Source organism: Ascaphus truei, chromosome 2 (genome assembly GCF_040206685.1).
Source record: "Ascaphus truei isolate aAscTru1 chromosome 2, aAscTru1.hap1, whole genome shotgun sequence".
Lineage (NCBI taxonomy): Eukaryota > Metazoa > Chordata > Amphibia > Anura > Ascaphidae > Ascaphus > Ascaphus truei.
Window position 1 is genome coordinate 417,863,031 of NC_134484.1, and position 12,845 is coordinate 417,875,875.

General features: G+C 47.7%; 1 protein-coding gene across 7 annotated transcripts in view; it reads left to right on the forward strand.

Moving 5' to 3' along the window:
• The window catches only part of ARMC3 (armadillo repeat containing 3), a 103,949-nt gene that overhangs the window by 20,957 nt on the left and 70,147 nt on the right, over positions 1-12,845 (forward strand). For 5 of the 7 annotated variants that reach the window (XM_075587566.1, XM_075587565.1, XM_075587568.1 and 2 more), the window contains exon 2: positions 9,902-9,950. In XM_075587566.1, the coding sequence (XP_075443681.1) occupies positions 9,903-9,950 (48 nt within the window). In that variant the 5' untranslated portion in view covers position 9,902. Of the gene's footprint in view, positions 1-6,989; positions 7,077-7,418; positions 7,691-9,901; positions 9,951-12,845 lie in introns of those variants that run through there. The other 2 variants (XM_075587564.1, XM_075587563.1) reach the window with 2 other exon arrangements.

Sequence of the window (12,845 nt, forward strand, 5' to 3'; positions counted from 1 at the left end):
CCTATGGAATAGCATGACTTTGTAAATGTGGTCCCTGGTGCTTAGGTGGGTGAAAGAGAGTGGCACATCGTCAGTACAGCACATCCTAACATCTAATTATAGATCCAATCAAGCTGTTTATTGATCATAGATCCTATCAGTATGTCTGTTTATTGTTAAGGTACATTGCATTTTTCATCTGTTTCAGGACATTGAGAACATTGTTGCAGATATACATATGTAACGGGTTTCCCCCCCCCCCAATCTCACATTGGCCCGGGTACTTGTATTAACCAACTCCCATTACGTGTGTGTGTGGTGGTGCACCTGTAGGCAACAGAACTCCTGAGTCTCCCGCTTGATGGTAATAGGGGATATTCAACAGGCAGGTAGCTGAGGTAGTGGGTGCGAGTTCAACTTACATCATGTGCAGCGCCTCCACCTCATCAGGGTCTATGCTTCCGCAGGGAGATGGTCCTGGTGAGGAACTCCTTCTTGATGGTGCCATCCACGTGCGAGTAAGTTCACACTCACACAGTGGGGGTATCTTTAAACAGGGCATCTTTATTGCAGACGGTGATGTGGCAGACTGCCACATGCAGCTACCGGCTCTAGCCGCACATTCTTCCGTGCTGTCCCTTCGCCAGGTACGCCCTCCTGAATTGAAGTGGGGTTCCCTCTTCTCCTAGGGAGACCCTCTCTGTGCCAGGTCCCTGGACACAGAGTGGCTAGACAGGCTGATTGGTCAACCTGGACCGCTAGTTACTTCACTAGGGTCACAAAGTGTTCCCACAATCCCTTATGCAGGCCATACAATGTGCAAACAGCTTTCCACAGCTGCCAGAACACTGCTAGAACTCTCTGTCGCACACACAGCTTCCAACATTTGTAGAACGCTTGCAGCACCGAACACTAACTAACTGTGTTGTGCCTTATATACTTCAGGAGGCAGGCGCATCCCTGATGTCACTATCCAGGGACTCAGAGCATACAGCCACTCCCCTCCATACATAGGGCACCTCACCATTGGATGAGGGGAAACCTCCATAACTACTGCTGGCATACCTGTTCTTACCAGGACTTACTGCCAACAGAGAGGAAAGCAATATACCATTATTATGCATGGCTATATACTCCCCCTGGTGAATCCCCACCGTCCCGGCTGGGTCCTAAATTTAGTGTACTTTGCTCCAGGAAACACTGAAAAAGAACACACAACTTAATATTTAAACATTATCACTTCACATAATAATGATATAACACCCGCTCCCGACCAGCAGTAAGCAGCAAAGAATAAAGGCAGACCACTCGTTACGGACCTAATAATAGTGTCGAGGGTCTGGCTTCTTTACCTCCCGCTCCGCTGCATCATGAACAGTTACACTGTATTCTCGTGGTAACCCCCGCTCGTTACAGTATACCACCTTGTGCATATACACACTGCGTCCTATCTTCCAGACCCGCATGAGTTGGGACACCCTCTGCTCGGCCTGAATCCCCTTAATGGCCCCTCCCTTATTAACAATATAGTACTCAATATCGTTTTTGAGCCACCTTTCTCGGTTCTCCTCAATTTCTCTCAGAGGTTCGGGTACATACGGGTATTCGAGCCCATGCGATCGCTTATACTGAGCTGCGATAGCCCGTTCAGCTCGGCAAGTCCTGGTCAATTTACTTTTCCCAGCCGCTCCTGGCAACACCCATGACAGGGGCTCATCTGATTCTACCGGGTCATCCAACCCTGCTGATCCCTTTGGGGTAATAAGGCCTTCCTGGATGCGATCCCACCTTACCCTTAGGGCCCTAAGGTATGCCTCATCATCAAAATCTCCGGGAGCCCACCAGTGATCAACCACCCCCTCCCTAGCAGGAAATGAGTGCGGTCGATCCAGGCGACATACCCCTCGTATAATGGTGCCCACCACCTAGTCTCCCTTGCTTCCTCGGAGCTAGGTTCTATCGGCTCTTCCTCATCATCAGGGCCGCCCGAGGATACCCCCGAAGTACCCTCAGATCGCCCAACCCGTTCCTTTCTTTGCGACCAATGTCCGCCCTCAATGCTCAGCGCACTATAGCTTTCGCTAACTATCGACCTGCGTCGAGAAATCCTCCCTCCACCCTCCGATCCATCATCAGATGTTCCCCAGTCCAGGCTTCCAGTCCGTTCGGTGATAGGACCCCGGGAATCCCCTGACATACCCAGACTAGATGTCGACCCAAAGGGACAGGTGACAGGGACGGGGGTTTGAACTAGGGCCTTGGGGCTAACCCTGGGAATGGACGGGGTTGGGGGACGGGAATGGACGGTAGGTGCCGGCAGGGTCACGGCCTGCTCTTCCGTAACACCGGACTCACGTGCACCATAATGTCCATTCGATCCATCGGTAGCGGGTCCTCTCGAGCTCCGATTCAAACGCCCGCTCCGTCGACTGTCCATAGAGGATCGACTCCCCCTGGTCGACTGTAGAGGCGCCACTGCCACCCACTCGACACCACTCTGGTCGTCCGGAAATGCCTCGGGATCCGCACGTGCTGCGACGCCATTTTGGGTTGGGTCCCCAAGCGAGACCTCTTCCTCCACGAGGATATCCGGCAACGCCCTTCTGCTGTGCGGTCCAGCTTGACCCTGGTTCCGCTCTTCGCACGGTTCCAACTCCGGGATCTGCAGTGAGCACGGCGTTAACCTGCTGCTCCGCGGGGTCGGGGTGGATCGACCTCCTTCCGATCCGCTAGTCACCACGGCAGGGGGACTCCGGCGATCGGGTTGTCGCGGCACTGGAGACACACGGCTTCGTGTCTCCACACCACGAGGAATGGCGTCTCGCCACGAAATACCAGTAGCATGGTACTCCTCCAGCAAGTCCTGCGCCTCTGCCAGCCTGGCACACTCATCGTCCGAGGACTCTATTTTGCAGTTCGGTCGGGGTATTCCGGTAGGAGACCGTCTAGGGGCTCCTTTCCGGTCACCTTTGCGATGACTGGGCTTCCCCGGCGGGAGAACCCGGTCGGGTTCCGGCTCCACGGAATCGGTATTCTCCCTCCACAGGCACCTGGAAGCCCCGCTGCCGACGTCGGGGTAGGATGTTTCATCCCCACAGTTTGTATCGGCATAAACGTTGTCATGGGCCACATGTACTGCAAGCTACAGTGAGGGCATCGGGCCTCACTGCCCACGGCTCCACCAGGCAGTCTGCACTGCAGGCAGAGACAGACCACTGTCTCCACACCTTCCACTCGGATGATCAGGAAGCCTCCTGGAGCCGAGTAGGGGTGGGTGGATATTAAGGGACTCTGTTCCACTTTCTCCGCTTGCTCAGCCATGGTCACCAACGGGAGCACTCTTCCTAGTGGTCTGTAGTGATCGATGGCTCTTTGCAACTGAAGTGCAGGGGATGGGTGATCTGTCCTTCCCCCCACTTCCTCCATCAGCATCCGGGGGAACTTTAGACCACTCCCCCTGGTTGAAACTAGGGGGATGTCTCTCCTCTTTGTAGGCTGACCCAGCACTGGGGCTGAGTGAGTCATCGTCCATGAGGGCGCGGCTCCAGCTTTCGCGCCAAACTCCCCAACTGGGTGGAGTTTCCTCGTTGCCGCCAATCCTGGCCAACAATTTGCAAACTGCAAAGTTGCAAGGCTTTCTGCAGCTGGCCCACGCGGTGTCCCGGGAACGCGGGAACCGCCATTTTGGTAAGTACTGTCCTTTTTTCCATTTGAGGTAGCGTCTGGCTGTTTGTTAATTGGTGTGTAACAAAGTCCATTTCGTTCCTCCCATCGCGCAAGACTGTCGTTCTCACTATTCTCAGGGGTATCATCCTGAGAACAAAAGCATGACAAACACAGCGCAGCCACGGCTTTCACGCCATTCCATAGCAAACACACAAGAGTCTCTCCTGTAGCTTGTTCTCCCTCCTCTTCCCGACATCCTGGACCTTCTGCTCCTGGCAGATCCTCCATTCCGACGGTCACTTCTTGCTCACGGTATACTGGGTTACTGTACATGGAGCTCCGCTCTGCTGGGCAGCTACCACATCCGTACAATAAACATGCCTTGTGCACCACCTCGTGTACCTAACATATGTCTAACTCGTGTTGCACTACCTCAGGCTAGGCTCACTCTCTCAGTGTCTACTGTATCTCCTTCCTCCCAGTCTGTGCTCCCTTTGGTAAGTGATCTGGAATGGCTAGAGTACTCTGGGGCTCCCATGCAGTACTTGGGCGTCTACCTCTCTTAGTCAGCCTAGTGCAGACCCTCTCCAGGATTCCTGACAATTAGTTAACAGTCTACCCCTTCAGGCATCCTACCCCTAGCGCGACCTCAAGGTGACTCGGACAGCTATAGCCCCGCTCCAGACCCACTCACTCCTCTCAGGTTCCCAGGGTATACCATCCCTGCGGTCCCTGCCCAACGCAGCACAAAGTGGCAGTATACACTTTCCCTGTTTCCTAGCGGGCCTAGCAAAAGCCTGTCCTGTTGATAGGTATATATATTATCTCAGCAGCGCCTCCAATTGTAACGGGTTTCCCCCCCCCCAATCTCACATTGGCCCGGGTACTTGTATTAACCAACTCCCATTACGTGTGTGTGTGTGGTTGTGCACCTGTAGGCAACAGAACTCCTGAGTCTCCCGCTTGATGGTAATAGGGGATATTCAACAGGCAGGTAGCTGAGGTAGTGGGTGCGAGTTCAACTTACATCATGTGCAGCGCCTCCACCTCATCAGGGTCTATGCTTCCGCAGGGAGATGGTCCTGGTGAGGAACTCCTTCTTGATGGTGCCATCCACGTGCGAGTAAGTTCACACTCACACAGTGGGGGTATCTTTAAACAGGGCATCTTTATTGCAGACGGTGATGTGGCAGACTGCCACATGCAGCTACCGGCTCTAGCCGCACATTCTTCCGTGTTGTCCCTTCGCCAGGTACGCCCTCCTGAATTGAAGTGGGGTTCCCTCTTCTCCTAGGGAGACCCTCTCTGTGCCAGGTCCCTGGACACAGAGTGGCTAGACAAGCTGATTGGTCAACCTGGACCGCTAGTTACTTCACTAGGGTCACAAAGTGTTCCCACAATCCCTTATGCAGGCCATACAATGTGCAAACAGCTTTCCACAGCTGCCAGAACACTGCTAGAACTCTCTGTCGCACACACAGCTTCCAACACTTGTAGAACGCTTGCAGCACCGAACACTAACTAACTGTGTTGTGCCTTATATACTTCAGGAGGCAGGCGCATCCCTGATGTCACTATCCAGGGACTCAGAGCATACAGCCACTCCCCTCCATACATAGGGCACCTCACCATTGGATGAGGGGAAACCTCCATAACTACTGCTGGCATACCTGTTCTTACCAGGACTTACTGCCAACAGAGAGGAAAGCAATATACCATTATTATGCATGGCTATACATATATAGTTTTTTTTTTACACGCTGCAAGCGGTGAGCATAGAGAACAGGGGTGGCCAACTCCAGTCCTCAGGAGACATCAACAGGTCAGGGTTTAAGGACATCCCTGCTTCAGCAAAGGTAAAACCTGACCTGTTGGTGGCCCTTGAGAACTGGAGTTGCCCACCCCTGATATAGACATGGACGTAGCCAGAATAAACAGCTGATACATTCAGCTTCAAACCATCAGAAATAGTTACGTAAAAAAAAACCCTGCTGATTTTCATTCTCCAGCATCAAAATTTTAATTATGAAAATAAGAATGTACAAAAGCCAAGGAGGCAGTTCTTATAATTATACAATAATTATGATACTTCATGCTGGGTAACTGTTGTACACGGCATAAGCATGAATGTTTAATACTTGTTAGAATGTAATTGGGGGTGTCATTTAATTCCTAGAATATGATTGATGCTCATTAGTAATGTTTACAATGTTGTTTAGTAAAAGTAAAATCACTAGGACATCTCTGCAACATACAGTTATGCCCATTGTTAGTGCTGCTAAGTTTCTGCAGATGCCAGTCTTCAATGCCCTGCTGTCGTCATAGGAATGTCCACATTTTCTCATTTTCTAATTCTAAGTGCCACAAATAAGATCAGACAATAGGAAAGGAAAACCCTGCCCCAGAGATCTTATAATCTAAGGGGTACGATGGGAAATTTACAGAAACAGCACATGAGGGAATAAGTGCAGTAGATTGCAGCCATTGGTACAGTAGGTGTGACTGGGTGTGTCACAGTAGCCATGAGTCTAGGCTATAAAAATACTGGACAAAATGGTGAAAGGTGCGGCGGGCGCGAGAATCGTTGGTGGGGAAGAATGTTATTTATAAATGACCTGACTGTTACGTCATTTTTTCTAAATTTCACTCCAAGTATTCACCAATTTATATTCTGTTTCGTAAAAAATCTGGGGAGGAGTCTTGGGAGGGAGCGCCCTTTCGAGGATTTTTTAAGGAAATAGAATATGAAATAGTGCAAATTGGTGCATGCTTGGAGTGAAATTTAGAACAAATGACGTAATGGTCAGATCATTTATAAATAACTGTCCTGCAGTCATACTGTACATGGCGAGCAATACTGATCTTAATGCTGCTCCCACAAATTCCAAGATTGTTGCACCCCTCCTCATCCTCTATCTCTCCCCTTATTCTCTCACCCCCCCTTCATCCTCTCTCATCCCCCCTCCCTTCATCCTCTCTCATCCCCCTTCCCTTCATCCTCTCTCACCCACCCTCCCTGTCATTATCACCCCCACAGGACAGCAGAGAAAAAATACACACACACACACACACACACACACACACACACACACACACACACACACACACACACACACACACAACAGTACAAGTACAAATACACACACACCTCTCTGCTCCACACTTTTGCTCTGCTCTCTGGCCACACCCCCAGGCTCCTGCCACCTCCTCCTGATTGGCTGCTGCTGTGTAATGCAGCCAGTCAGGATGGAGGAAGCTGCCCAGCCCCCTAGCAGCAGCAGCCCTGCTCTATCCCTTCTCAGGGGAAATCCCGCGATTGGTTACTAAGTCCGGAGAGGTAATACTGGATACGGTCATGTCTGGTATTATCTCTCATTTTTTACCAGACAGAGTAACCGAATACTGGGCTATTGGAGCACTTCATTTAAGAGGTGAGTTTTAAGGTATGTCTTGAAGGTGGGGGAGAGAGGGTGCTTGGCATATACTGAGTGTGAGGGAGTTCCATAGGTAAGGGGCAGTGAGGGAAAAAAGTTTAGGAAGAGAGACAGCTGTAGAGGTGAAAATGATGGAAAAGAGACAGTTGTGGATGGAACACCGGAGCCGAGCAGGGGCAGAGCGAGAGATCAAAGCTGATATGTAGGGAGGAGAACCTTAAAAGTGAGGAGGATGGGGGCGTGGCCAGGACTCGGAGCTGAGCGGCCGCAAGTCAGCACAGCTCCACAGAAGCATCCAAATCAAAGGCAGTAAAACGCCTAAAAAAACTATTTTTTCAGCTATCAAAGTAGGAGACTAGATTGCCGAAGCCCAAGGCACCCTGCGGTCTGAACCTGGGACCCTCCGGCGGATGGATCGTGGCATGATAGCCTGGAAGGGGGATCCCACAGCCACGGAGACTCCCAAGATGGCTGCCAGAGATATGCGGTCGGGCTGATCCGAGGACAACGAGCGCTGTTAAGGGACCCTGCCCCAGTGGGAAGAAGCTAGCAAGGCAGTCCGCCCTCCAACGTACAGCGGGTTTCTGAGACGGACCCCGGCGCCGTCACAGGTGAGAGCTGTAGGCAGGAGGGAGCCGGTGGACTCTGTGCCGGGATCATGGCTATCAATTTCTGCACAATCCACCAGCCTAAAGTTAGAGGGACCGGAGGAGAGGTAAGGCGCCATGACCGGCCGGCGCTGGAAGTACATCCAGCTGCCGGGCGTCTGGTTGTGACGCTGTGCCCTGGCTCCTGGCTCTCTCCAGTAGCTGCTTGCTTCTTCTCACGCCGTCCTCTCTCTCCTGCCGCTGTGTGCCGGAAGCTGAGTGCACCCAGATGTGAGGCCCAGATTCCGGCGCACACCGGCGGGAGAGAGAGGACGGCGTTGGAAGAAGCAGGCAGCAGCAAGGGAGAGCTGGGGCCTGGTGGTGGGAACCAGAGGTAAGTGGTAATTGCATTTGCGTGGGGTGGTAGTCATTGTATTGGGGATGGGTGGGGGTGGTCATTGTATTGGGGGTTGGGCTCGTGGTTATTGTATTGGGGGTTGGTGATCATTGTATTGGGGATGGAGTAGTGGTCATTGTATTGGGGGGTGGGGTTGTGATTATTGTATTTGGGGACTGGTGGTCATTGTATTGGAACGGGTGAGGTGATGGTCATTGTATTGGGGTAGTGGAGTGGTGGTCATTGTATTGGGGGTGGGGTGGTGATAGTCATTGTATTGGGGGTGGTGGTAATTGTTTTGGGGCACGGTGGTAGTTATTGTATTGGGGTGGTGGTTGTAATTTTATTGGGGGAGGGTGTAGTGGTGTCTGTATTGAGAGGGGGTATTGTGTGTGTATTGTGGGGGGTTGTATGGGTACTGGGGGGAATAGTGTGTGGCCAGGGGAGGAGGGGGAAATAAGTACGAGGAGGGGGGGATTGAGTGAGAGGGGGTAGTTGAGCGATAGCTGAGGGGAGGGAAAATGTGAGAGGAGAGTGGGGGAGAGTGAGTGAGGAACAGAGGGGGGAAGAGTGAGAGACAGAGGAGGGAGAGAAATACAGGTGTGAAAGGGGATGGCTTGCAAGGCCGCCAACACAGGGGGGGGGGGAGGGGAGGGGCGGAGCCCAGGCGAAGCTTTTGTCCTGGGCCCTGGAAAATCTTTCGGCAGCTCTGAGTTTTATGCATTTATTAATCTCTGGAATTTAAGGAATGCCCTTTACTTTTATTATTTAAGACAAATCAAAGCAGTTTAGTGAACCCAGTTCTTCAGATGGAAAAAGAAGAGAAAGCACAAAACGTACATAGCGTTTGCCTAAAGTGTGAATGCTATACGTTTCTGTCAGTTTTATGGCATTATTAAAATAGAATGACGCTACAGGCGTTTTGTGCTATTTTTCCATTTGTTTCCATTTAGTTGGACCTCCGCTTGAGAGCTGCATACTGTACAGCCCTGGCTGAGGGGCGATTCCCAGCTGAAATTACTGAACAAGAGGTGGACATTTATATTAAGAATAGGCAACGTTTTCTTTTGCTTTCTGAGTCTTTGGACTTACAGTATTTTAAGCTTTTTTGGTCTTTTATTGTCTGATAATTGGCTTTTGGTACAATGCAATACTTTCTTTGCGGTACCTTTAATATACCCCAAATCACTCGTTTATAATAATTTTCAAGCTAATTTTGTCATTATATCATTTAATAAATGTTTGTATTGACTTTATATTGGTTCTGTGAACAATAGCTAGAGATTGCTTGATATTTTTTATGTCATCTCTCTTCACATATTTTTTTAGCAATACACATTTATATTGCAATTGCTTAACACAACATAACAATGTTATTCACTTTATTAATTTATAAAAGTATCTATTTTTTTTTCTCACAAATGTTTTACTCTTTACCAATTATATTATATATTAGCTTTTATACACCTTTGTTCCCTTTCTTCAAACCAGTTCTTAAGATACAGTACCTGTAAAATAGAAACATTGGTATTATTAAAATGAACCTTACAAATCCTTGGTCCACATGTTTAATTGGTAACTACTGTATATTTTTCCCATCACAACTGCATTTTGCACTGTGCTTTTAAAAGAGATTTTTTATTTACTGAATTGGACACGCACAAAAGTTAATACTTAAGCTGTAACATGAATATTTATTCATATATATTAATATAGTGCATAGGAGCCGGGTTCGCTCTGTGTATGTGCTATACAAGCCATTGAGATAGATAGAATGTTTATACAGTACTGCTGAATATTATGCGATAACATCGCTCTTTGTTATCTTTTTTTTGTAGAATGGGAAAGAAAATAAAAAAGGAACTAGAACCGCCACCCAAAGATGTGGTAAGTTTGTTATTTGTTTCATAAAATGGCGTGGCAAAAATAGTTTATTTTTCACTGTTGGGCACTTCATATAATTCAGAAAAATGTCTATCATGTGTACAGTAGCTACTTCCAGTGCTTGCAATTCTAATCTCCACGCTAAGTAACACCCCCTACCATCCCCACCCTCAGACCTTTATGGGATCAGCTGTTGGGCTGCACCATACTCCACTCTGAGATATACTCCATCCCACAATGAGGAGCCACTTCAACTTTTTGTTTCAACATTGTCCCTCATTCTGTATAGACTCAGGAGCAGGGCCCTCGTTACCTCTCTGTATCTGTTTGTCCTTATTTGTATTTATATGTAACTCTGTTTATGTAATTATCAAATCTCTGTTCCCCTTTGTACTGCGATGCAGAATACGTTGATGCTTTACAAATAAACGATAATAATCTTTTCGCCTACAATCACTGAACTCTGCTAAGCTATGTAACATGACCTTAACCTAACTTAAACTCATGTTAAGAGTAACGCTGCATCATGATTTCCGCAAAGTCATGACTTCTCCAATAAAGAGCATAGCGTTAGCTATAATGGACATTAGTAATAATGAGAGGGAAATTAGATGTTATCATGTAATCTCCTTTGCACTGAAGTTAGTTTAGGTAAACATGGGGAGTTAATTTATTTACTGTAAGTATTATACTTAACCTTGGGATTACTCCCACCCACACCAAGATAATGGACAGCGCTCCCACACTGATCATACAAATAAATTAGAGTGGATAAAGAAAAACATATAATTATAGATGATAGATTCTAGGTATGAAAATTGCTCAAAACCTCTGGTGAGGACTTGTTCCCAAAAGTCCTCCTTTTCAAACGTGACTCCAACAAAGTCCAGAAGGAGCAGGATCACCCCAGAAAAGAGAAAATAATATAGTGTGTACTGTGTAAATAAATGAGGAAAATGTGGCACTAAGCTTGGCTCGTATGTCAGCCCACTTACTATAAGGTAAGAATAATAAAGCTCATCCAATGTGTGGCTAGTGTGTTTCTTCTTAATGCTGCTATTGCTTGTCATTCCGAGGGATGTACAGGTACAGGTTATCTCCCAAATTTGTACATGTGGATTTTCCTCAAAATAAAAGAAGAGACATACAGTAGTGCGATCCAATATAGACAAGGTTTAGTAAAAACATGTACACCAAGTACTCACACTATGTGCATGTATAACAGGCAATGAATATATGGGAAGCAGCTGGGCTGGAGTCCTTGGTGCAGTGTTGGGGCTTCAGACAATGTCAAGCTGCAGTCCTGCAGTTCTCTAGGTGATACGAGTCTAACCCTGTTTCTCCCCCACCCCCCACCCCCCCAATCTCATATCGGGTACCCTAGGGGAAATGGTGTCCTGGTTACTGTGTATAAGATGGTGCAAACCTGCTGGCAACAGGGGGCCCTGAGTCTCCCGCGGTGACAAGCAATAGCAGCATTAAAAAGAAACACAACCATTTCAGGCTCTGGATAGGAATAACGCTACAATAACGTGACATGGAGCCAATGGTAATGAGATGTAGTTCGGACGATGTTTCTGCATATAATTATCTTTGGGGATACCACTTTAAGTTAGGGAACACAAACTCTGATCCGGTTTTAGGCAAAGTCATGTTATGCTCCCAGACTTAACCGTTTGAGTGCCCTATTAACGTACCTGCCACTGCATGAGGTCCGTAAACACTGTGTGTTTTTTTTTTTTACTTACAATTGTGGCTGTATAAGTTGAACTCGTATGACAATTTGCACGTGTTTTGTCATTCTGGGCATTATTTCCAAGGTTTGAGCACATGTCATCCATTGGTTTTAAGGCTGGGTAAGCAAACTCCAATATATCGACACAAGAAAGACATTTTTGCGGTTGTGGAAAAACTTTCAAACAAATGTCAAAGAAGCTCCTACATATGCTCCCAATGCAGTGTACTGCATTGAAAACAGTAAGCTCAATCCATAATGGAGTCCATGTAATGCTCCACGTGAGTGCCCATGGGGTAATTTAGCAGCAGGCCCCAACGGCCGTTTCGCTTAGGCGCTTTCTCAAGGGGAAGTGCATATGTAGGAGCTTCTTTGAGAGACCATTCGCAAACGCAAGTATTATACTTTTTTATTGTTGGTGTATGGGTCTCTTATCTCCTCACCATTCATGTAGGAGTATCACACTAGCACTCCAGTGTTTTGTTGTGTGTTTAGTGTTTATTGCTACTAAGCATAAACCTTTGCCCTACATACCCACCCACAATATGATAGTTGGTGGGCTTGTTGTGTATATCTAGCACGCATTGTGCATCCCATTGCAGTGACCCTATGAATATATGCATTTATCTCAACATACTTACCTGGTTGGCCATTAATATAGATATCAATTGTAGAGTGGTCGTGGGAGGGGGGAGTTTACTTAGGAACTCTCTTCCTCCTAGTAGGCTCACTATCCTATTTTTGTCAGGCATCTCTGCCTTAGTCATTTCCCCCTTTTTTTTAGGGTTGACTACCCAAGCTTCATTCACTGTAGCTTGGCCCTTTGGGGTATTTTTAACACCCTGTGTTTTATACATTTGGGTACTAATAAAGTGTTTTAATTATTATCATCATATCACCCATTTCATTTGGATATCCTAGCTCTCACCTGTATTACTTCACACACATCTCACGTGTCTGAGTGCTGTTTTATAGGGTTTCTCACTGATTCAACCGCCCCTCTGGGACGTTGTTCTGTCAGTATTTTTTGCATTACTCTCTATTCCATACTGCACCTCTCACATTTTTAATTAGTTATTATTAGGAGTGCTGGTGTTTTGCTTATTTTGTTGTGTCACCTCTAAAGCAACACAACTCTAAGGGCTAGATCCTCAGAACTCTGT